We start from the raw sequence: 25,305 nt of genomic DNA on the forward strand, positions 1-25,305 counted from the left end.
ACCTACTGGTTTCTGAAAAGCCTTTCCAGTTACACAAAATCTCTGAACATCTAAGGGTTTATAAGTGTTGAAAATCTTAAAAGAATGTGTTTTGTTTCTATCAGAAATGCCTAGACATGAAAGGGAAGAGATATGAGAAGTCTATCATCAGTACTCTCCAGAAGAGATTGAAATGACATTTCTTTCTGTAGACTAGTAAAAACAAATAATTACTTTTTGGATTGGAAAGAAATACAAATTGTCATTGCAGTGCCTTGTGGAAGGCAAACCCCAGCACACAGCAGCACAGTTGTATTCTTATCCTGAACCCTCCACAAACTGAAGGCAACAGAGAGCACACGCATATATGGCAGTGGATAAACCAATTCTTCCAGATTTCAAGCAGAGTAACTCCAAGAATCCACAGAATGGGATTCATTTGCTTAAATGTAGTTACTTCGTGCCATTTTATATCTCCTAGGAAATCCTATTTGGCCACCAGCTGTTGCCTTGGAAGGGCATGGGTCCACTAGAGGCAATATCTCACATGTGCCATTCCCATTTAGATGTCTCAGATGTCCTACGCTGTGTAACATAGTTTGTGTTTAGGGTACCAAATTAGACTCTGCAGTGGCCTTTTAGCTCAGTTATAAGCAAACAAGGTGATTTAAACCAAAAACATACTCTGTCCACTTCAACAGCAAGCCAGGAACAGGCTTAGTGGTTATTGTTTTAAACAAAAGCATCACTGGCATAATCCAAACTGTCACATGGGCAGGAATTTTAGTCTACCAAAGCAGAGCCCAGCTCAGTCTCAGGGCAGCTAAACAGCTTGCATTTCTCCTGGAGCACAGGCAGAATGAACTTGTTCGCTTCTGCCCTGCAAAGACAAGTGCACCTAAGAAAAGATGACATCTTTGTGATATCTATTTCGAACTGCTCGGGTTATGCTGGTGCAGAATCTTCTGTCTGCACTTCAGCCTGCACTGGAATCAGCTCCTCACATCTTAATCATACCAATTCACCTACTCCACTTTTAATGGTTAATATTTAGGGAATCTAGGAAGGCTACCTTTTCATGTTTGAGATGCCCTTTTAATACTCTTAGATGTACAGAACATTAAAACAACTTTTATTTCCTTAAAATGAAAGGCTTTGGATTTCACATACAGGAAGCAAAATAGCAAAACCAAAACATTTTCCTATTTAAAGCAGAGCTACTCCCTGCATAAGGCAGATCAACTTAAAAGATTCATTTTTGGATTATTCTTTCAGCTGAATGTTCACAGAAAATAAGGTTATATACACATATGAAATAAAGATTTCTTTTTGACCTGAGAAAGGATTATGGGCCAGATTCAGAGAGCTTATGCACAAGGTGTTCATGAAGACAAGAGGATGTGTAGAGTCTGAATCCTCTCACATGTGATTCTCGAGGCCAGTCCATGGGGAAAGGTAAGGCAGTCATCACGATCTCACTGGTAAAACCCACTTCCACGCCAGCTGCAGCCCAGCACACACCACAGTCTGAATCCACACGGCAGCTGATGCCGTGCATGTGCATCCCCATCAGCCCCATGAGGGACTCCAGGCTCTGCACTCAAAATGTGCCTGGTGACCACGGTACAGGCAGCACAACGCACATCAGCTGCCCATGGGGCTAGGCAGGCTTTTAAAAGCCTGTAGACCTTAATTTGCAAAATGATTTGGATTAACTGGGTCTGATTTTTATATTCATTTTCTAAAAGCAATCCCAAGGAGGATACAAAGGACAGCTTTTAATGTGATGACTCATTGTCGGCTTTGCTGAAATGTTTATTCAACAACTGAACAAATATGCAGTTGTAATTCTGTCTTCCCAGTTTCCTGGCCCACACATCTTCACACTGCCGTTGTGAGAACTCTGCAGAGACGGGAAAGTCTGCAGCTTCTGAGGCTGCAGGATGGAGAAATGCTCAAGACATTAATGAAATTTTCAAGTTAGGACAGAATGCCCAGCTGTGACAGAGGAAGACAAAATTAGAATGATTTAAAACTCAAGGCTGCCAGTAAGGAAATATGGGAAGTTTTGGGTTTGGTTTTCCCCCTCACCCCCCGACAATTTTCACAGGGTTCTGCAAGACAGAACTCAATATAAAAGCCTGGCTTTATGCCAGGCATGTACGGAAGATCTTGTTCCTAACAACAAGGAGACTTCCTCACTCTTCAGGGTTCTCTGATTTGAGACAAATGCCCTCATTCTCCACAAGGCCAGGGTAACTCAGATACACTGTCCCAAGGTCACTTTGTGGGAAATAGCACAACGGTGCTGGAAACAGAAGGATGCTGACCTGAAAATTAGTAAAGCAGAAAACTAGACTGTCCCTGCTTAGCAGCAGAGGGTACAAATCAGATCCTGGGGTGCCCTCAAAGATGCCCCCGACTTCCTTCTGCAAGCAGCTGCTTCTGTTCCTGTCTGCATACACCCACCCCATGCCTGCAAGGTGCTTCCAACCCCATTTTCTGGCACTTGCAGCTGCAGAAGGATGTGTATTTGTTTTCTGGGTACAGAAACACAACAGTGCTGGAGAGATTTTTGCCGCAAGGCAAAAGGGAAGGTGAGGTGGAATCAGGCTGAGTTGGCTGCTGTGTCAGAGAAGAAGAAATAGGGCTAAAACCAGCAGAAATGGAGAAAAGGGAAACGTTAAAAAAAAAAAGGGGGGGGGGGGGGGGGGAAAGGAATGAGATTGGATGGATCTTGGTACCAAAACAGGTGAGCTGGCATTCTCCTGTGGTGTGGGGAGAGAAAGAAGCTGGTGCTCTAAAGGCCTTGCAACAGACACAGTCTGCTCTCCAAGTTGAATTTGGCAGACAAGGGAAAAAGTGAGGCTGCTCAGGCAAAACTCTGCTGCAGGAACATCTGCTCCTTGTCTCCTTCAGAAAGGGGAGCAGGGTGAACCAGGGAGTTAATGCCTGCCAGGACAGATTAGCTTGCAGGTAGCCTGTTAAATTACACTGCAGCAAAAGAGACTCAAGAAAAGCCAGGATCTCCAGGACCTTACTGCAGGTTTAACCCCTACCTGCTATGAAAGAGTGATGTACAGTTGACTGGGTTATTTACATCTGGCATCAGAGCAGTGACCCTAGCTAATTCCTTTCCAAGTGATGTCTAGTATTTATTACACAGAAGCTGTGCCTATCAGCAGACACACTGTGTACTCATTGCTTAAGGTGTTTTGAATTCAGAGGCACACCATGAAAATTAGGTGCCTCCGGGTTTTAAGGTGAGAGTGGAGATATTTACTGTCCTTGGTCAATCTTTGGTAAACTTGACCAAGGAAGTCAATATGCTTTGTTGTGATGGGATATTTTGTGCTTGTTTTCTGTTTCACTAAGCTGGAGGCAAGATGAGTCACAGAAGAGCAAAACATTAGCACAAGACTTCTGCTCGTTATGGCAGTAATCATTTTTAAATGATTCTCCACAGCCCCTCGTATCAAAGATTAGCACACAAACACACTTCTCTACCACTGCACAGCTTCCATGTCTGACGTTGCCATCGGTCTTGATTTTCACTAGATATCCTGCAACAGTCTTAAACTGTTCTTTGTGCTCTATTGTGCCATGGAGCTATGGCACACACGTGAAGCATATGATGGATTTAATTTTCAGTTCTTTGTTTGCATTCTTAAACAGCAAAGTAATAGGGGTGGTTTGCCAGTGGGGTTGCATTTGGGCTTTGCAGCTTCTTAAATCCCACTGCAAATTACTTGCAGACACAAGGGTGAGAGAGATGACAAAAATGTGCAGTTTAAGATTAATACCTCCATCCAGCTTGTGATGGGCCATGAGGATCAGTGGGCAACTGCTGCTATTACTCAGTTGCAAGTAAAACCTTTCTTAGTTTTTTCTTGTATCTCCTCAAGATTACACTGGACAAAGTTTTTACTTCCCTGCCAGTGATAACGGGAATAATCCCTCTGATAGAGATATCAACATAGCAAGTACTGCCACAAACACTGTGAACTCCAGCAAATTCCACTTTCTAAAAAGTACCCGTCATCCTACATCCCCAATGCCCACAACTCCTCTTACTCCTCTGCACAGACTCTGTAGACACAGCCAAACTCAAAGGCAGCAGAGTGCCAAGCTAGTAAATATGACTGTGGCTTTCTGAACTCTGCCAGTGCCTAGGATGGATGACTGAACTTGCTGAAGCTCCCAGGAACATGTCTGTAGGATGGTAGCTATTGCTTCAGAGAACAGAAAGGAACGTTTGCACTTGTTGCAATGTAGTCTCTTTTCCCAGCCTCCTTCATAGCCCCAGTGAGATAAGCCTTCACTGGATAGCAAAATTTAATTTCATTAACCTTGCTGGAAACCCTTGAAGGAGTTCTGTTCTTATGGTCCTTTGTTACTCAGGAGAAACATACAGGCTATGCCTGTCTACTTCCTTTAAAAACCAGATACAAGACACCTCCCTTTTTAAACTAACCCCAAATTCCAGAAGTGTTTGATTTATGTACTACAAGTGAGAAAGGAAAATCATAGAATTGTAGAATGGTTTGGGTTGGAAGGGACCTTAAAGATCATCTAGTTCCAACCCCCATGCCATCAGCAGGGACACCTTCCACTAAAATGTAGAAAACAGCAGCACTGTTCTGTGTAGACCTATTGGGGCATGGGAATCAACACAGTAACAGAGGCGAAAACAAACAAACAGGTGAGGAGCACGAAATGCCTTACACGTTGAGAACACCACAATTTCTGCAGGGGAGAATGGGGAGCAAAGTCAATTAGGCAGAAGAGTTAATGGACAACAAAGACAGAAGGGACACAGCAGTTGTCCCAAGTGACTGTAGTACTGGGCATGTTCCAGAGCTTTACAGAAACACAGTGTGAGTCCATCCATGTGACTGGAAGGACCAAGACCCAACTCCCCTTCACTCTCCTTTTCTTTGATGAAGTACAAAGTCAGCAGAAAGGGAGAAGCACTAGAGGGCTGGCAGAACTCTGCCTCATCTGATCTTTCTTCTTTCTTTCTAGTCTAGAAGAAGAAGAGATTGAAAGTTTACATTTCTTGAATAGACTGAGTGAAGCACGGTACAATATTTTCTCTGAATCTTTCTAACCAAGTAAGTCTCCAGGATGGAAGAGCAGCAGCTGCTCAGTAGCTTGCAGCACCTGTCCACTTTGGGTTCTTCACATCTCTCGTTTAAGACACCTGCAGTTTCACCTGCTGCTTCTCATATGATAGAGCTGCATTTGTAGACTCATTTTTCAAAGCATTACCCTTGAACAGAAAATACCTCTGCTTAAAGTGAAAATTCATTTTAAACCACCATACAATACATTTGCTTTTGGTTTTATACTTTGTTTTTTTATAACATAACTTAGAGCAGATGTCTAAGACGTTGGTCTCCCTTAGACAACAAAAAATCGTTGCAGACTTATTACAAAGTATGCTGGTGAGGCTTGAGAAACACATTTCTATGGAAGCCAAGGGACCAGTTGCCATTATTTACTAATCTTCTCTCAAAGGTCTTTATGAACAAGGCAACACAATTTACATCCAGACAAATCACTTGATCCAGTAGATTCAATCAACCCAGTTCTCCTTGCTCCTGCTGAAGAATGCATGTCCTGCTGACTCACAAAAAATTAGCTGATCAGTGCAAACAACGACTATGGTACGCTAGGCAAGTAAGTTGCCAAGCTCTGCCAAGGTTGCCTAGCAGAAAAATGTTTTATTTGATACATAATATAGTTAGTTGCACACACTCTGTATTAAGAAAATAAAGCTCCCATAAAACTGGTTTTGTCTGGAGAAGAAAGAGGATTTACCTTGAAAATGAAGTGTAACGAGTATTAATACAAGAGTATAATGGGGCACAGGTACCACCATCACTACCAGATAGCAGACGCTACCTGGTCTAAGGTGTAAGAAAGAAACAATCACCCTCAGAATATGTCTTCTCCAGTTTTGCTGTATGGACATTTTAACATGAATATAAGTGCTAAAAGAATCATCTAGTAAAAAGAAGTGCTAATAGTGCCTGTCTTTTTCTGCTCCAGCTTTAAAAAAGAAAACAGAAACCCGAATTGTTAGCAAAGTTGGTCTCTTTCTAGTCTGCTCCTCTTCATTGGGTGGGGTCTGCAAGCAGCAGAGGATCAAATTTATTAACACACTATCAGGAACACAAAAAATACCCATAGCAGAACACCAACATGACAGAATTAGTGGTTGTTTCCAGTAACACCTGTATACAACAGTGCTGACCTTGGATAACTTCAGAATCTGTGAGTGGGGGTTCACAGTCTGCCAAAGATCCCACCCTAATAAAGCATCAATTCAAAGCTACAGAAATGAAATACCTTCGCCCTGGAATGTCATTAATACCAAGAGTGATTTAAGCTCAGGATTGCAACTATAGGTCTAACTGTTCTCAATTATCAACAGAAAAATACCACTGTCTCAGTAAAGAGAATCAACTATATTTGGGGGTGGGGAGAAGCTGCCTAATAAATGTTTTGCATTTAATATCTGCATGAAGATTATCAATGGGTCAAGTGTTACTCTGTATTCAACGAGAAACAAGGCATTTAAGTCTAGCACTAATTTTGAAAAGTCTGGTCCCATTGTTGTCAGTGCTTTGTTCACACGCCTAGGTATGTTCCTATCTGTCCTTGTTTCAAAATTGCAGATGATCTCCTCAGAACAAATGCCATGCTGTATCTTATTTACACCAGAATCAGCAAGCCTAAGAGCTACAAATCATCTATCTTTGTAATAGCTTAGAGTAAATTTTTGGCACAGGAACTGAAACGCACCATTCATTCCAGGCATAACAGAAATTGTTGTATTCTTCCCAGTGGGTAACTGCATTGGAAGCTTGCAATGAATGGGATTAGATGGGATAATCAGCACTAAAATAAGCAGACCCAATGGCTTTAATGGGATGATGTCCAAACATGCCAGAAATTAATTGGATACAAGAGGTGACTAAGCGATTCTACTTTCAAACCATATAAATATAATGCAAAATTAATCTAGGTTCAAGCAATCCACTAGACCCAATGGAGTTGCCAAGCTTTATACTGCACATGAATTTAGGCCACAGTTATCACAACAATACACAGAGGAGAATATGAAAACATTTTTCTTCATCTGCCTATTGTTTGGGTACTCCATGTCTACCAAAATGGCTTTGGATAGCTTCTGTTGCTTCCCATTATCTTCACAGCTGGAACAAAAAATCCCTCATTACACTATAAAACAGAATGTATGACACAGAACTAATTCTGTATGGTTCTGCACGCACTGGGAAATCCAGATTTACATGTAATTGCAGAATTAAACCTGAGTTACACTGCAACACTTTGGTTAACTTCACTTTAAAATGCTTGCTTTTTGCTGTTGTACTTTCTTTACATATTAATACAGAAGTAGCTTCAGGGAGAAAACTAAAATTCTATTTCTACAAGGTCACTATGGCCTTTGGCTGCTCATATCAGAAGCAGTTCCAGATTTTATTCATACATTCTGAGACAGATCTGTACCTTATAATCCTGGAGTTTCCAGGCTGTTGTTCTCATGACTCACCCTGTGCATGGGGAGGGAGGGGTTTGGTTTTGGGGGTTGGGGAATAGGAAGAGATTGACATTGTTTTGCAAATATTATGTAATTAGAAATAATTTATTCTGCAGAGCAGTAGATTTTGAGATGGGCTGTTAATTTTCCTATTTGCTCTGTACTCAGGTACAATAATTTGCTTTGTTTAACAATGTCTACAATCAAAGCTGTTATCTTTCAAGCAGAGTCTCAGATTCCTACAGACAAGGTGCTCAGACGCCAACAGCAGAGGAATGACAGATGAGATTTGATACATTCCAAATACATGCAGAGTTAACATTTGTTTTAAGGCAGCATCACTTCTACCTCTCTGGAAGAACTTGTCTGGAGATCTATTGTGCTTTAAGCGCAGGTAATACAGGTGGAAGAAGAACTAGGATCCTGATCCCACAGTACTTCCTGACACGTCTGCCTCTTTTGGATCTTTACTTTCATCTAGACTTCTCTGCTAGTGGATCTTCTTTCCCCAATATCTAACCAATGGAACTTTTTTCAGATCATTGTCTACACAGGAACAGGGAGGTATAATGAGCCTTCTGCAGGTACTGCTTTAGGTGTTTCAGCAATGATGGTACCTCAGTGTAATCATGAGATTGCAAAACTTTCTGTTTTAAGTATTCCTCTCATATCCGACATCATATGCTTTCTGTAAGACATCAAGTGTTCTTTTTCTGGCAATTTGCCATATGGCATCTCATTAGAGAAGCCTGCTGAAGAGTACAGCTTCAGCAGTAGGACCAGTGCTGCACAACAACAATGGATGCACAGATCAGATAGTCAGATCACAGCAACTCGTTACCTCTCTGCATGTGTGTGTGTGGCTTTGTCAAAATAGTAACTCTGAGAGAACCTCCATCGCTCAAATAGTGGCATCATGAAGACAGACGGTCCTTTACATTTCAAGAATAACTAGCAAAACTCTTTTGTTTTCAGAGAACAGAGGACAGAGAATCAGACTTTTCAGTAGCAGAGTCTCTAGAGTCCCAATAACACTTTTTCATCTTTTCATGATTCTGACTCTTCTAAGGAAGAAATCTCTTCAGACTGCAGCTCTCCTTATGTGTAGGGCTACTCTGCAGTCTTCCTCAAACATGATGACACCTACCATGTTTTCATTTAATTAAAGCAAAGGGGACTGTGAGAGACAGCTTGTCAGCTCATTCCTATCAGATGCAGGATAGAAGAACAAACATCTACACTGTAAAGAACACTGTTTCTGTTCTCTTCATACTCCTTTCTTTCTAGGCTTGTTTTCTTTCTTCCTCTCTGGTTTTATTTTTCTTCCTCTTTTCTTGGCCTCTATTCATTTTTTGTTCTCCCTTATATATACCAACAGTATCTTTTGCAAGGGTAGAAGAGGAGAGCAGAGTAGAGAAAGAAATATCTTTAGATTTCTCTTTTTTTAAATACTGGTCTGGTTCTGATCTTCCTTCCATCTCACTGCTTTGTTGTCACCAAATATTGGCTTTGTAAAAAGAGAAGTGGGAATTTTAAGTGAAACTCATGTACAAGGAAAAGCTTGCTGTAAGATATTAGTAAGAGAAAACTTTTTTTTTAGGTGGCCTAAGGGTATTTTCCTAGTCGACAGCTGGCCTAGTTACCATGGAAAACAGAAGAGCTGGAGGGTAGGCACAGTAGGAAAGTAAAGCATAGACCTATGTGCCTATGTGAAATTAGGTTGGCTTAGTTTGCAGAGGCTTGCTGAAATTCATCTCTCATTTCAGACAGCTTGTTGCTCTTTTCATTGCCAGACAGCAGAAGTTAAGTTTCATGTAGGTTTACAAGTCCATCTTGGCTCTGCTGAGACATGTCCAAGTGTGGGACCAGATCTGAATAAACTTTTGAATAAGCTACATTGTCTTTTAACAAACCCCTAACCGAGAAGGTATTACTTCTTCAGCTTTTATCAAGGAAACCTTACATGACTCTTTTCAGATCAAACCACAGTCTTGTGGTTAAAATTCCGATTTTTATGTCAGAAGAATTTAAGGCACCATACAGGAATGAAAATCTGTCTTGAATTCCTGATTTTACTTGCTGGGTGACCTTGTTAAAATTCTTTAGTTTTTCTACGCTTTTGTTTTCCTTTTTAAAATGGGAAAGGATTATTTACCGTCTCATAGGATGCTGTGTTTGTTTTTAAGCTGCTCTTATGCCACAGAGGTAAATGCCATGGCAAACAGGTCTTTTTAATAACATTGCCACCCCCTTCCCATGTGGTACTCATATAGGTAGCATTTTTCAATCATATGGAAGAAAACAACAGCCCCAGGCATATTACACTCATTAGAAAAGCAGAATTAAGATTTAGTTGTTGTGATGAAAAGTTCAACCTCTAGTTCCAAGACTCACAATCACATTTGTGGAAGTATTATTGCAGTAAGCAGATGTCATTTTTCCATATGTCCTGAGTCAGGTAAAGAGTGGAGGGTGCTCTCCAGGGCCAGTTACTGCCCTGGCAGAATAAATATAGATCAACCATCTGACACAAAGTGCTTCTGGGACTTTGAAACTCACTGGTTCTGCTATGGGTATCTTTCTCGCACTCCAAGTGCTGTCCTTATGCTCAGTCCATGTGAGGGTGCAGCTGGATAGCAGACTGAGAGGCAAAAATCATAACTTGCTTTTTATTGTGTTAATACCCCTGAATCCATCACCTTTCTCCTCAGATGTGTACTCTGCTGAGTGAGCAAAAATCTGTGTATCTCAATTATTAATATGGATAAATGCTATATTATTTGTACCAGCAAAGTGGTGGCGGTACTCATAGGGTGGCAGCCACGGGTTAGCCCTGCAGAGCCAGGCAAATTACTGTTTCAACCTCCTCTCAATTGCTATTTTAAAAACTCCTGATGACAAAGCAAGGCAACAGCTAAAGACTGTGTGTGTCAGCTTTAAACTGATGCAAAAAAATGATATAAAATGGGTTGTTAAGTGACTTTCCATTTTCATACCATGACCAAACAATGCACTTCCAAGTGACACATAGCACAAAGTACTGACAATTGCAAGAATATTTGCCACGATGGCTGCTTAAATTCCTTTCAACAAACTGCCCTATCAACAAAAACACATACATGAGATCTGTGGGTTTTGCAAGTCACTCAAAAACTGGCTAAGCGGTGCCTATTAGAAAAGCTTAATTAATAAAAATGCTTCTCCTGATAGAAATCATCACACACAATAGCATGACATTGTGGAGAAGGTTAAGGAGAAGAATAAATACTGACTTCTAATACCAGACTCAACAAAGGAAATGCTACAGGTCAAAGAAATTAGCTGAGCTAGGTAAGCAGAGTTTCATCAGCTGTCGTTATGCCAAGCCCTAAGAAGCGTTGAAATCTTGTTTACAGTTTGACCTCCTCTGTGCCCAATGCTCACAGGATAATTATTACAGATAACAATGCTCTATTTCCCAAACAGAACCCCACTTCTCTTCCTGATGTACAAACAAGGTCCTCCCTCAGTTAAAAACGTGTAAGTTACAGCACTCACGATAAGAGACTATCCTTTAAATTAATCCACGCTCATGGATTTGGCTCTGGAAATCCTGATTCAATCTCTTCTGCATTAGGCAAGATGGCAGCTGCCACACTAAAGCTAATGAGCCCGATTAATATCAATTCAGTAATTTATTTTTTTTTCCAGACATCAGATAATTTGTGCTAATCCAGACATTTATATCCATTTAATATCAACTGACATAACATAATTTCTCATTTAGCACTAATTGAAAGCTACTGGTTTCTTATTCCAAAGAGCACTTGCTGTCACTTACAGCTTTTTATACAGCTATTTTTCAAATAATATAATCAAATTTTACATATTATGCCTAGTTGCAGAACTTTTATACCCAAGAATGTGACTGGTGATACAGGCAGAATGCAACAATCAGGTAATTTCTCTCTCTATTATATTTTTGAAACAAATGAATGAAAGTATAGGAAACAACTCTTCATTTAAGCAGTGTTGAATTTAGTCCCTCTAGGGTTTTTTACTAATGAATTTTGGTTTTGTTCAGCTTGCCTTCAGGCTTGGTTTCTCCAGATACTACAGAAGAAAGTGGACATCCCTAGTGCTATGCCATTCGCTCTTATTCTAACATAAAAAATAAAATCCCTCAATGGCTACAATTGAATGTTAATATTTATATACTAAGGAACTAACAAGAGGTAGGTGGAAATATAGTGAATACAGGAATATACTTCATTACACTTCTGGGTGAAAGACAGTACTAACATCTGTGCAATGGAGTGTTTGCAGTGGCCCAACACTGTCATTGCTGATGGCAAATGGAATTTCTTGGGGGTGAACATCTGACCATTCTTGTCTGTCTGGGATGCTATCCTGTGGTTTCACCATTATGCTCTTTCAGCTGTAACGTGGCCTGTGTGGAACACTACAGAAAGCTACTGATGGAAGTCTGCATCCAACAGATGACACCTATTTAGCAAGTTGCCTGTTTAGGAAACTTATCATTCTCAATCCTTCCTAAAATGAGAGCACCCTTTCTGCAAGACATTATCTAAAGACCACCCTGACAGTTGGAGAACTGAAGGACCATGGAAACCGAATCAGTGAATAAGCCAATGCAGTTACAGAATTAATTTGTAACTTACAGAAACACGGTAACAGTTGACATCAAGAGGTCCTCTGGCCTTTTTCCGGTTCAAAGCAGAGCTAGGCTCTGATATTGGATCAGGGTGTTCAGAGGGCTTGGCCTCAGTAGCAGGTTGGGAGAGCTCCAGAGACAGAGGAAGGAACAGAAGTGCAAAGTGACCCCATGATGATGAGTCCCCAGAACATGAGGTGGTTTCAAAAGATACCACCTATTAACAAGAACGTCTTCGAGGATATGGTGGTACACCTTAAGAAGACTTTAAATTCTGTTGACTAGCATAACTTTTTGGAAATAGTAACATGAATCAGCAGGCAGAGAACTGCATTTCTATGTTGTGAACATCACTCTGGTCTGTCTTCAGTCCTGTAAATTCTGCTGCAACTAAAAGGCAATTTCTGACAAGCAGTTCTAGCTGTGGCCCAGCTGCCACAGGAACAGCAAATACATCAAGATTTCTGTGAGGTAGATTAATTTTAGGGTTAAGTCTGAGTCTCCAGTGGCTCCTCTGAAAGGGAAGTTGATGGCTGTTTGTTTTCTGGAATCAATAATGTAGACTGTAATAGAAGGTTACATGTCTATGCACAAAGGTCTCCGGAGGAACATACAGGCAATAAAATCAAAATAAGCAATAAAATCAAAATTACACTATATAGAGAGGGGAGAGCAACAGCACAGGTTATGCTTGGGAATAACACTTCTGTGGAAGCAGTTCTAGTTCTCCCAGTTCTGTCAGGAGGTCTTCACTTGGACCTAAACTTCACAACTAAGAAAAATTAACTCTAATTTCTCAAAGAACAGAGCAGAACTGTATTACTTACTGTACTACTTTGCTCTCCTCTTGCCTTTCTGCATCTTTCCTCCTATAAAGGTATTTTGCTTTGCAAAAAAAAATCCTTCTCAGTTCCCTCAGCGACTGCTCTTTACCCCCTAGCCTGCTTAAAGCCTCTTTAGCATCACTTCAAACACAGTTCCACACTTCTGTGCAGATACTGGGAATGCTGTGGCTATTCCCTCCTTTCTCGAACTAGTGAAAACTGCTCAGACGTCTGAGCCTGGGAGAGGAACTGGGATCTTGAAGCAGGAGAGACAGAAATTTTGGCAGAGCCGAGTGGAGGGAACTCCTAGTTCCAACCCTTTCAACTGCCAGAAGCACGCTGCTTTTCACATTACATCCTTTACCCATTTCTGAGTGAATCTTGAAGAAAGCTTTCAGTTTCCAAACATGAAACACCATAGATGAGAGCAGATTACAAAGGCTGCATGCAGGAGAGCATGTGCACCAGTGTACGTATATCTGTAAATATAACAACACCACTGCATACATGTGAGACAGCGCTGGGCTGGGATTGGAGCGTAAGCAGGCTTTGGGGGAACAGTTATTTTATTTTCACTGGATGAAAAACTGAACAATTGCTGGGGGAAGCTGAACATGAAAACTGAGTGCTTCCGTAAGGGAAAAAAAGTCTTTTGTTTTGTTTTTAAATCTACTTGGATATAAACTCTGCTACACAAGCTTGAAAAAATGAAGAGTAAGAAGCATAAAGCAGGATCTTATTGAGAGAGATGTTGAGGGCTGCTTTGCTGTTTACACTGAAATATGTAGAGTCACCCTTTATGTTTAAGGATTTGAACTCTCCAAGCCACTTATTAAATGAGATGAGAAAGGAAATCTCAGTTTGAGAGAGAGGGATGGTGCTGATTTGAAAAGATCACCTACTTACATATGTGCCATTCTTTCTTTACTCAAGTGACCATTAAACTTCTGTTACTATGTTATATTATTATATACCTATTTCAGCTCTTTCTCTCCTTTTAATAAGGACTTTACTATTCTTAGTTATACTAACAAGACAGTTCATTTACTTGCTCATCACTATGGTTTATCTAGATCCTTATAAGGGAAACAAGAACAGTCAGCAGTAGAGAAATCCTTCTTCTAGTTCAGGTCAGGCAATTTCTAAAAGCCATCTCCTAAAACATCTTAAAACTGATCACCTCTACAGTTCTTATTATCATTAATAATGTTAATAATACTAAAAAAAGGTGGTGGTGTTATTTCCATGTCTGTTTGTCCTCACAACAGAACCTGCACCACTCTAGAGCTGCAAATGCTCCCTGGCACTCTACTCACATGGCTCAACCACACCTCGGAATTTCAGTCCTCTAATTATTTTACTGAAGAGACCAACACCCAGCATCTTACTTTGCTTCTGTCTACTAAAATCCTAAATTGAGTAGAAACAAAGTATGAATAAAACCAAATTTGTATTCACCTTTTAAAATCTTCAGTGGAGGTAATTTGTATTAGTTCTTTGAAAGAAAGATAGATAGATGAAAAACAATAACTACTCCTGCACTGAAGCTTTGATCAAATTTACAATCAAATAATTTCCCACATATGTGCTGCCAGCAATTTATGTCATCTTAAACCTCACCCTCCACTTAATAACACCTTTATTTTTCCATGTGTTCTCCCTCAAGTAACAGCCATCAGTGAACAGCAGCCAGGTAACATACGGCACAGGTGAGATTATCAATGTTATTTCATAAATTATTATGTTTAAAAGACAGTCTGTTTTCAAGCTAAGAAGGAAGACATCCTGTCAATGCTTTAAGATTAAGCAATTCAGATGAACACCAAGAGAAGGAAATGTACCTGATATAACAACTTTTGTATTAGGGACTGTCTTAAAATATGTGTTGCATCTCCTCTAGGATAAGCTGAAAAAATGCTGGTGACTTGCTTTAGAATGACTGGGGTATTTTTCAACAATACAGGTGCGGGGAGGGGAAGATAAATCATTCAAAATAGCTCAGTGTGCTGATCTCTACCTTCACATCTCCAATGACTAGCCTAACTATTAAGACTTTTTTTTTCAACTTTGTCACTTCAGATACCATCTGAATGTTTGTATCTGAGCTCAATGTGTCTGTGAAAAGCTTTGATTGTGATGAAAATTTTTAAAAATACTCAGTGAAAAATTCCTTACTAGATACTTTACAGTAATTATTCCACCACAGAGTTATTTCAGCAGAACTACAACTATCGATATAATATTGTGATAACATATCTCTGAATATCTTTATATAGGAAAAAAAATGGCCTTTCAGACACAGAAGTCAATTCTTGTAACCTGATTTTCTTTCTGAAACAATGAAATAATGTCAAGAACTTTACCAGACAGTATTCTGTATTTGATAGACACCACAGTGGAAGCTAAAGAACAATCTGGCTGGCTGTCTTTGGACTGAGATGTCTACTGGATGTACAAACTATTGGGTAGAGTTTTACAGGTTTTAGAGTTGGAAGTAACCTTAATTCCTTTAGATTTACTGGTCATTTTCTGTTATTTACATACATCAGTTTTAAGCAAATCGGTTCTTAGCCAAAAAAAATAATGAGATTATGTGAGCCATGGTCTGTTGCATAATTCTCTTGCTTAAGAGGAGGTTATTACAACGTGTTAGCAGTGTTGTTCAAGCAAAAAAGCCACACAAAGACAACTCATATGACAGTTCGTTCTTTCCTCTCTCAGCTTATTTTTAATTTGGTCCCTGTCCAAATGACAACATTATGATTACAGAGTAATATACTATTTAGTATGCGTGAGCATTCAGAAAGCAATTAATGCTTAAGGAAGTATTTCCAAACAGCAAGGAGTTTACGAATTTAATCCTGAAACACTCATCATCTGCAAATACCTAAAAATACTGAATTATCATAATTTTGCACTGTTGATCTTGGAAGATCTTTTATCATCCTTGCCCCTCTCCTCCCTAGAAATATTGCCTTTTATTATAGGTTGGGTTTTAGGGTTTTTTTTTTTTGTTTGTTTGTTTGTTTTTTTTTTTTTTTTAAACCTGTTAATAGTTATATTTGGTTTTACATGAGGGACTTAGTTTCTCGGAAAAATCTGTTAGACACAAATTTTCTATTAAATCATGTACTGATGGAAAGTCTAATTCATGATTCTACTTTTTCTAATGTTTCAGTCATTTAGACAAAGGTCCAAGGCCCAGTTTTCATTCTGGTGGAAAAATGATGATTAAGCCTAGAAATATTAACCACAGAAACATACAACTGACAGTAATGTTAAGATGATCAATAATACCTTACACTGAATCCACCACCCAGGTTGGATGAGGCTTTGAGCAACCTGGTCTAGTGGAAGGTGTCCCTGCTCACGGCAGAGGGGTTGGAGCTAGATGACCTTTAAGGTCCCTTCCAACTCAAACCATTCTATGAATACCCTGTACCCACTTGAAGCCTCTGTCTAATCATGTTTTTCTCTAAAGATGTCACTGAAAGTGTTCAGAAATAGGAATGATTTACTAAACTCACACCTGTCAGACAAGGCTGTGATCAACTGCATGATAACTATAAATGAGGATTCCCAACAGATCAATCGAGGAAACTCAGAGCCTGCACTACATTCCTTCAAGTCATGGGGTAAGAACACACATTCAAAGGAAAATGGATTGAAAACAACTCTCTGGGGTAGCTCAAGACAAATTTTGCCAAATTGGGTTCAAATAGCTATAGTTAAAAAGACAAAGCTTGCTAAACTGGAAAAAGACCTAAAACAGAGCAAGACTTATAAAATGTTTTACATAATATGATGCAATTTTGAAACATCTGTGGATTCATTTTGCATACCATAATTGCCATTTTCAGAAAAAAGGTTCATGCAAAGGAGACCATAATGAAACAGTTTCCACACATTCACAAAAGGTAAAAAGTGAAAATGTAAGCATGAAACACAAAGAAAATAAACTTTTTACATATTATAGCTGACAAATTTAAAGTGAGGCATCCTCTCCTAACATTTCACCTCAGCAATCAGGATAAAGTGGCAGAAGGATGCTGCGGCAGAGCAGGAGCTGCTGGAGGACACCTCAATACCTGCAGGATGGCAACACAGCACCAGTGAAACACGGCACCAGCTGCGCAGCTGAGAATCACAGGAGATTCTCCTCACTGTTCGCTTTCTGACTGAGGATTTCACTCTCCAAAATCATTACACTCTGATCTGGGAAGTTTCCATCAGCTTTAAATTGCAGCTACTGTTATTACTCATGATTTGGACATTTCAGATTATTAAAGTTGGTCACTCTTCATATATTGGCCTAGCTCAATGAATATCTAAAGCAAAGTTCAGTGTAAAGACATAGCTTCATGGATTACTTACAGTCATCTTTTTCCAACCCTCTTTCACAGGATAAAAAACCAAAACAACTCCTCCACATCCATCAAATTCATGAGTGAAAATTATCCATTTGAAGTGACAGAACTAGATGAATGCTTTGTCAAAAGCTTTCCTGATTTATTACTACTCTGGTTTACATCCCCAAATGCTCCTTTGAGACAAGCAAAGATTATGTGAGGTATCCATCAGGAAAGATTTTGGCTCTCTCTTTGGTTTTTGAAGGAAGCAACAATAAAACATTCTTAATGGAAAAAAGATGAAAGGCACAGATGTAAGCCTAGCGTGACATCTGCACAGAGCCCTGCTCTGAATCCCTTCCTCAGCTACACCCGCTCCGCTTCCTCAGTCATGTTCAACTCCACAAGCAGGTCATTATAGTCCATCACATTCCAGCATCAGAGACACAGTCACAGACCACCAAAACGGTGTGTTCAATCCCTTCCACAGAGTATATCTAAAAAATCCACCTTTCATATTCAGGTACATTATTGGAGGGGTTATGATAGATACAACTTGAAGCTAGCAGGAAGTTTTCCAGCATAACCGAAAAACCAGATTCATCAACTTCAACATTTTTAAATGTAAAAGGAGTCAAACCAAAAATAAATCAGACAAGAAGCGTTTTGAAAAGCAATGTGCTGAAAAACATTTTCCTTAATGATACTTCATATATCATGAAAGCTAAAAGAATTAAGGTCAGTTGCTTTTTTGTTTTTGTTTTTTTTTTTAAATTTTCAGAAATCTTTCACCTTCTTTAGTTTATCTTTTCAACTCTAAGTAGGTTCACTTGTACACACATAGTGCCATATTTTTTCATTACAGTAACACGTGCTGTTAACTTCGGCATTTGCAGACTTTTTCATGTTGCATTTGACAATGTTAATCCTCCTCAAATATGATTTTTGGCATGGAATTTCCTCTGTTCCAAAGGACACACACACACACACACACACACAGAGTTATCTCTGCATTCTGTAACTTATTTAGCTGCAGCTGAAGACCTGCCTGCACAAACACAATCAATGACGTGAACGATCATGTTTCACTCCATTCTCACCTTGATATATGATCACAGGGATGCCTTACCTCTTCCTTTTCATGATTGTACTGAATTTGGAAAAAACACATACCATTCCTAGATTTCTAAATGTTCAAGGACACATTCATTCTACTAAGAATCATTAAAATAATTAAAAAGAGACACATGCACAACTATGTTATTTATGCCCTTTGTCAAGGATTCACCAGATTATATCATATTCACTGAATTAGAAAAAGGCATAGCTTTGATTGCTTTACAAATTTTTAAATGGATGTCTTTCTTTAAAAGTGGTGTTTTTTAACAGAGTAGGAAAACTAACTCCCTCTTCATATTTAAAATGTCAAAGAGCCACGTTCAGGTTCTTTGTTAACCTTTCCCAGTTGTTGTTTGCAATTTGGTTTCTAATTCTTTGGAACTTATTTTCTATTTCCTTTTAGTTGGAAATTTAAAAGTTAAAAAAAATTACTTTAGTCAGAATATTTCAATTCATAATGGAAAATCATAGCATCTGCGCTACCTTTGGCAAAGAGATGTTATATGCAAAAGTCTATAAATAAATGAGCCTAGTTTTAGCAAAACATGTCACAGCCTTAGTTACAGGGAATAACCACTTGATTAAAAGTCCATTAAAAACAACGGAGTCTCATAAACTGCAGGGAGGTATGGATTCAGACTTCTCTCCTTTGCACATGGCACAGTATATACAGCAACTTTATAAATATTTCTACTAAAGAGTAGAACACCTGTCAATCTGCCCATAGATTTGCCTGAAACTATCATTTCCAGGATGTAAACCAGGTCATCTCAGTCAATACCAGTCTGTGTTGTAGGGTGTAGGTCAATTTATAAGAGACACATCGAGCACTTCCTGGACCTGGAGCCAAACAGCACAGCTGGAGTAGGGTGAGTTCCCTCTGCAATGCACAGACTGCATCTTCACCACCCACCACTGGGTTTTGGGACTCGCTGGTGCTCCAAGTGCTACATCTTGTGGTCATAAGATTTCGTGTGTAGGTGTTTTGAGTCCATAGCTTCAGAAACACTCTGATGGTTCTGTTACAGACCATAAATGGTGGAGAGATTAAGAGACTGAAGGTCAGTGTCACCAGACTCAGATAGTTCTCACAAGCCTCTAAGTATGGGTTGAGCAGTGTTGCAGGACAGAGTGTGTCAAAGCTGGGGCACTTTTGCCCATCTTGCCTTTTAGGGGTTGTTCCTGGAGTGAAGTATTCCTGAACTGTGCTTCAGTGCTGTCTTAGAGAAAACAGTGCAAAACAGGGCCAGAAAGGAAGGCAGCAGTTACAAATTATGACTAGAGGTCTACCACTTGGTCTTGCTCCCTGGTCTTCTTTTATTGAACAGCACTGACAGACCCAGGGTAGCTAGACATTGACATTAGCTGGCATTGACAACCCGAAGCTGCAATATACTACTTCCTTTAATCAATTCCAGCTGTGGTCACGGCCAGCTCACTCATCTTTTTCTTTACAGCCAGAAGAAAGTGAGTCTAAAATAACATTTTTTTTTTCCTTAAAAACTAAAATATGTTGACTTAAAATGCAAGGCATGGTTTTGTTGATTTAAATGTACCATTTGCCTACTCTATAAATACTGAAGGTCAAAGACAACAGTTATGTTACTTATTTGTGCTTCTTCACAACAAAATCTCTTTGGTTCACTTGACACCATCTTTTTTAAAACTAGAGTCTGAGAAAATTGAAAGTCTGTAAATGAGGAAACAAAATCATTATCTGTCTATTTTCCAAGGCAATAATCCAAGTCCCACATGGTTAATAATGAAACATTTAGCACAGTAGATGGTTGGACCATTATCTCGTAAAAATAATGGTCTAATGGTTTTATTTACTATACACTTAAGTAACTAGAGGAAAAAAAGGTCACCAAATTACTGGCATTTTATAAGTAGAATTCCAAGTTCAGAGGTAAGTCCATGTGAATCCACTCTACGGTTGAAGTTCTCTGCCATCCAAAACACAATGATGATCACAAAAGTACTCCGAATTCAGATGAAATTTATAATCATCACTCGGTTGAATGACACGTTACATTAGAAGGTTGTAAGACCGAGCAACTCCAGACTTGAACCCAAATCCTAACGCAGAGTAGCAAAACAACTGATCAAACATATACTGAGAGTGGCTATTCAGATGTTTATACTTATATAATTAAGTGATCTTCTGATTCTGATCAGTAAGGAGGACCAAATTAACACAAAACAAAATAGATGTCTTTTGTATTTACATTAATGTCATTTTAATGGGTTGGGCTTTTCAGCCTGCTCTACACGGCTATTTAGGTAGTTCATTAATAATCAGCAGACTTGACAACTTCTGACTGTGGGAGAAGGACACCATAATGTGGGAAGAGAAAGAGCTGGAGGATGGCTGCCTGTTTAATGTTCAGATAATTAAGAATGTTGGACAGATGAGTATCTGCTTGATTTATTCCTTCTTTTGAAGTCTTCAAGTAAATTATGGTTAATGTAAACCAGTTCTGACAGTGAGAAATATATTTCCTTTCAGAAAACGTGAAGCAATAATCTATTGCTCCAGTGCTGGAGTGCTGAATCAAACTAAGTGGTAACGACATTGGAAAACACAGTGTTGAGGGACAAACCTCCCAATACTAGAGAATTTAACTGTGTTTATTAAAATTTTAAATGCTCTTTTTGATTATTGCAATTCTATTTATATAGAAAAGGAAATAAAAATGAAATTATGTTCCAGTCTTGAAATCAATAGTCTAATTCACATTGTTTTCAGTGTGCTGGATTTCACCAAGAGTTCCTTTTTACAATCATAAATCATAGAATCTCCTGGTTGGAAAAGACCTCTGAGATCATCAAGTCCAACCATACCTGTCCACTCCTAAACCATAATCCCACATTCTTACTTATCTACAAGATGTCAACTGGAAAAGATATAACACTACTCCTTTTTCTCTTGGTTGTCAGTCAAAATGTAAAGAAATGTCATAAGCTGGAACAGTTCTGTAAAGTTTTACAGACTTAAAACTCAAGATAAGTTGGAAGACAAGCTACAAAAGGACATTTTGCCTTCTCCAAGGATTTCACTTAACTTTTTCTTTTCTTGACCTAAGCACACCAGATATCTCATGCTCCACCAAAATTTACAAACACTTGTACTCTTCCACAACAATGAAACCTGTTTCTTAGCAGCACCTTCAAGCAGCTGCCACAGCTCTTAGAGGACACTACACTTCTCCTCACTATTCAATCCTCCTGTGGAAAGCAACCATCTTTGAAACATACTCCTGGCCACCTGCTGCCCCAGCCACACGTTTCAATTGTACGCTGCAGCTGCCACCTATGAAAGCAGAGAAAAGCCAAAAAAGCTCAAGCAAGTGGGAAATCAATTGGCAGGCTGGCAGAGACAGAAGGGTGGCTTAAACCTCCAGCACAAAACCTGACCAAAAAAACCCCTCAGTATGAAACACAAGTAGCAAGGAGATAAACAGAGACTTTCAGCATGCAGAAGGGCCCAAAGGGGCTCAAGCAGGTTTCTTTCCCCTCAAGGAACTCGTCTGCTTTACTAGAACCAGTTTAATAACTTCTCACCGTAGCTCCAGGGAATGGGAAAACTTTTTCCAGCCTTCTCCCCTCCCAGGAACCCTGATGGGAAAAGGTTAGAATCAGAGTGAATTTCCAGAAGATAGAGGGGCATGGTAAAACTTTCCCCCATGCCTCATAGACATTAAGCATTCTTGAAATAAAACTAAAATGGGTTTTAAGTGGTACATGAGTCCTGTGCTGGCACAGGATGCATGGGCAATTTTTAGTCTCCTTGGGAAGAGAAGTGCATTCAAAAGTACCAACGAGGAGCTGAAACACTGCTGGATGCAGATGGCCCAAATTCCTTAAGAATTTAGAGAGGGGAAAAGTCACACATATTAAGAAAAAAAAACAAACACACACAAGGTGTAAGATCAATTACCTTTTCATTCTAATAGCTGAATTAATAGGACAAATCTGCAGCAGATATAAGCAAAGAACAGACTGAAGTTATCCTGACTTACAAAGCTAAAGATATGTCCCAAGAATGAATATTCTATCTGTTCTGTCCACCTTTGCCAATTACTGTCCCATAATTTTTAAATAAAAATCTTCAAAGTTATCACTGCTTGATGGAAAGGAGCTAACAATTTACTATCCACCATTAATATTAAAAAGGTGATGAGCTGGTACATTATTGTGGGGTAACTGCTTATCTCTGGCGTGTAGAAAACTGAGTCAATTTTAAATAACTGAGATACTATTATAAAATTATATTTGTAATTAAAATAAGTCAGTATTGACAGTCACCACCAGTTCTGGTAACTAGTTTCTAGATTTACAACAGTGTTGTAAAACATGGAAGTTAAAATCAGCAGACTTTCCCCCTGTGGTTCTGAAATCACATCACCAGTTTTCTGAATCACATTAGAGTCTTTTCCAAGTTTTACTTTGGGCAGGTACACTGTGCACAATGTTGTATTATTTAATAGTGGAATGCTAATGTCATTCATTATAATTTAAAAGAAATATAATCTTGTTACTGAAGTTTGTTTTTTCCAGTCCTTGCTTCTTGATTGCTAATTTGGTAATGAAGCAACAGTTATGACAATAAAATGTTACCTAATTGCATTTCTTCAAAGAAGTTACATAAGTGTACATGCACACGTGTGTTCCTCACATTATTAAATCATTGAGCTTCTTTTTAAAGTCTCTTTAGAGATAAGTGGAAGAAAACTTCTGTTTTCCATTATAAAGACTGAAATTCAATTTGTGAAGTAAAGGAAAGCCTTTATTAATTAATTAAGGCTTTATTAATAAAAACTATGGCTGTTAAATTTTGTAAATAGCATTTAAGACTTTGGAAACTGCCTTTTAAAACACTGGAACAGGAATATAAATAATTACATAAACTAAAATGTTAGGTAGAAAATAGTTCACTAATGACGAACATGTTGGAGCAGAGCAACCAAAGGGAAAAAAGTGAATAGGGCAATGAATATGAGAAGCAAATTTTCAGAGATGTGTGCCATATTCAAGTTCTCAGTTTAGACTGAGACATTTGAACAAAAAGTCTAAAGAAAAGATGCACCCCAGCTCCTTCTATTAAATTGAATGAAACTACTAGATGTTTGCAGTTGCTTCGTTCGCTAAACATATAGACACAAATAGTTGCTAATGCATACCGGGAGAAAACGTGCTTGAAAAATAATGTATGGTTGGATGACATGGACAGCCCTACTACCAGCTGCAAGGCAGAGAATACAGTGAACATTGAGAAATCTTCCATCTGATATAGGTATGTATAGTTATGCTATATATTAAGCTATATATAAAATAAATATATTTTGCCACATCAAATTCTACTGTGCCAGATAAGGCTATCTATTATTCAGGATGGAAAATCTGCTATATATTACCCAAGATTATAATATTAGACAGTTTGAGCAAAATTTGGGAAAAAATGGGGGTTTACACAGCAAAGTAAAGAGGAAGAAGACTGCAGATACTTAGTAATTTTTCTTCTGAGAAGAAGAGTTACAGAAAACACGGGCAAACCGATGATGTTCCCACTGTTCACTGAACACCAGAAATAATTTCCAGTTGCATAGGAAACCTACCAACTCTCTGGGCACATTTAATAACTCTAGGCTGGACATTTTATATCCAGTATGACTAAGTTTAATTCAAGATAGCAGAAATAGTCTCAGGCATATTTCAGGCACTGTCAGAAAAATGGCTCGCTAAATGTGGTTCCTCTTTATTTGACAGATACGCTCATTAGGCACGTTGTTGTTATCCTACTCATTTCAGTGAAACAAACACATTCATAATTCTGTTCTATCCCCGCTAACACTTCCAGGGATCATGCAGGTATGAAAGTATGATCTATGCTCTTTCTGACTTCACACTTCATCAACCAAAAGATTATGTTTCAAGCCGTTGTCTTTCTTTTGAAGGGAGGAAAGCTTTTGCTTTAAGGGTCTGAATCAGTTGAACTGTAAATGAAAGCTCAGTTCATCCGTCATTACTAAACATGAAAAAAACCAAACCAAAACAAAACAACAAAAACCCCACAAGAGTTTGATTTTCAGATCACAGGGCAGTTGTTCTGATGGCAGAAAGCCACATTCCTATTCAGAGAGCTTTGAAGTAACAGCACTGTAAACACAATAACCATCGCATGCAATAATAAAATTACAGAGGTCCTTATATTATATTATATATATTATAGAGGTAGATGGCAAATTGCAGTGACTGTCAGGACAGGTACATCTCCATAATCACAAAAAGGAACTATTGGAAACTCTAACATCCCAAGTCAGACTGATATGCAAAGGGGTGAGAGATACACCGTGACCCACATGAGAAGTCTGACAACTTCAGGAAAAGTCAGAGAAATCACAAAAATAGGATCCTTTATAACTAAGCCAATGCTGCTTGGAGCTTGCAAATTTTGAGGAAGGCAATTTTTGGCTCAAACCAGAAAATGCCGAAAAATACAAATGGTATCTTACTTAAGTGAACAGAACCTCCCTTCTCCCTCCCACCAGGATCAGGATGAAGGCAGACATAACTAGGTCTTTTATACAATTTACCCATAGCCAGTACTGAAAGGAGAATAAAGAAGGACCAAAAAAAGAAAAAAAAAAAAGGTTTCCTGTTGATTTTAAAGGAAAAGAGAGTCTGTCACCAATAGAGTCATGGATAAAGTTCACTGTAATAGAAAACGACTATGGTAGAAATGGGAAATGATCATACCAGTAAAGCTGATGGGCTACTTGGATGCTCTGAAGAGAACGATTCAGCAGG

General features: G+C 38.9%; 1 protein-coding gene across 1 annotated transcript in view; it reads right to left on the bottom strand.

Annotated features, from left to right (window-relative positions):
* Positions 1-25,305, bottom strand: part of LOC104526684 (phosphatidylinositol 4-phosphate 3-kinase C2 domain-containing subunit gamma) — a gene marked incomplete at both ends in the record, with an annotated part of 96,493 nt that overhangs the window by 13,193 nt on the left and 57,995 nt on the right. Inside the window, 1 exon segment of the mRNA XM_010170218.1 lies at positions 25,255-25,305. This exon segment is cut by the window's right edge and continues 8 nt beyond it. Coding sequence (XP_010168520.1) covers positions 25,255-25,305 — 51 coding nt within the window.

This window comes from Antrostomus carolinensis, unplaced genomic scaffold (assembly GCF_000700745.2).
Source record: "Antrostomus carolinensis isolate BGI_N321 unplaced genomic scaffold, ASM70074v2 scaffold5366, whole genome shotgun sequence".
Classification (NCBI taxonomy): domain Eukaryota; kingdom Metazoa; phylum Chordata; class Aves; order Caprimulgiformes; family Caprimulgidae; genus Antrostomus; species Antrostomus carolinensis.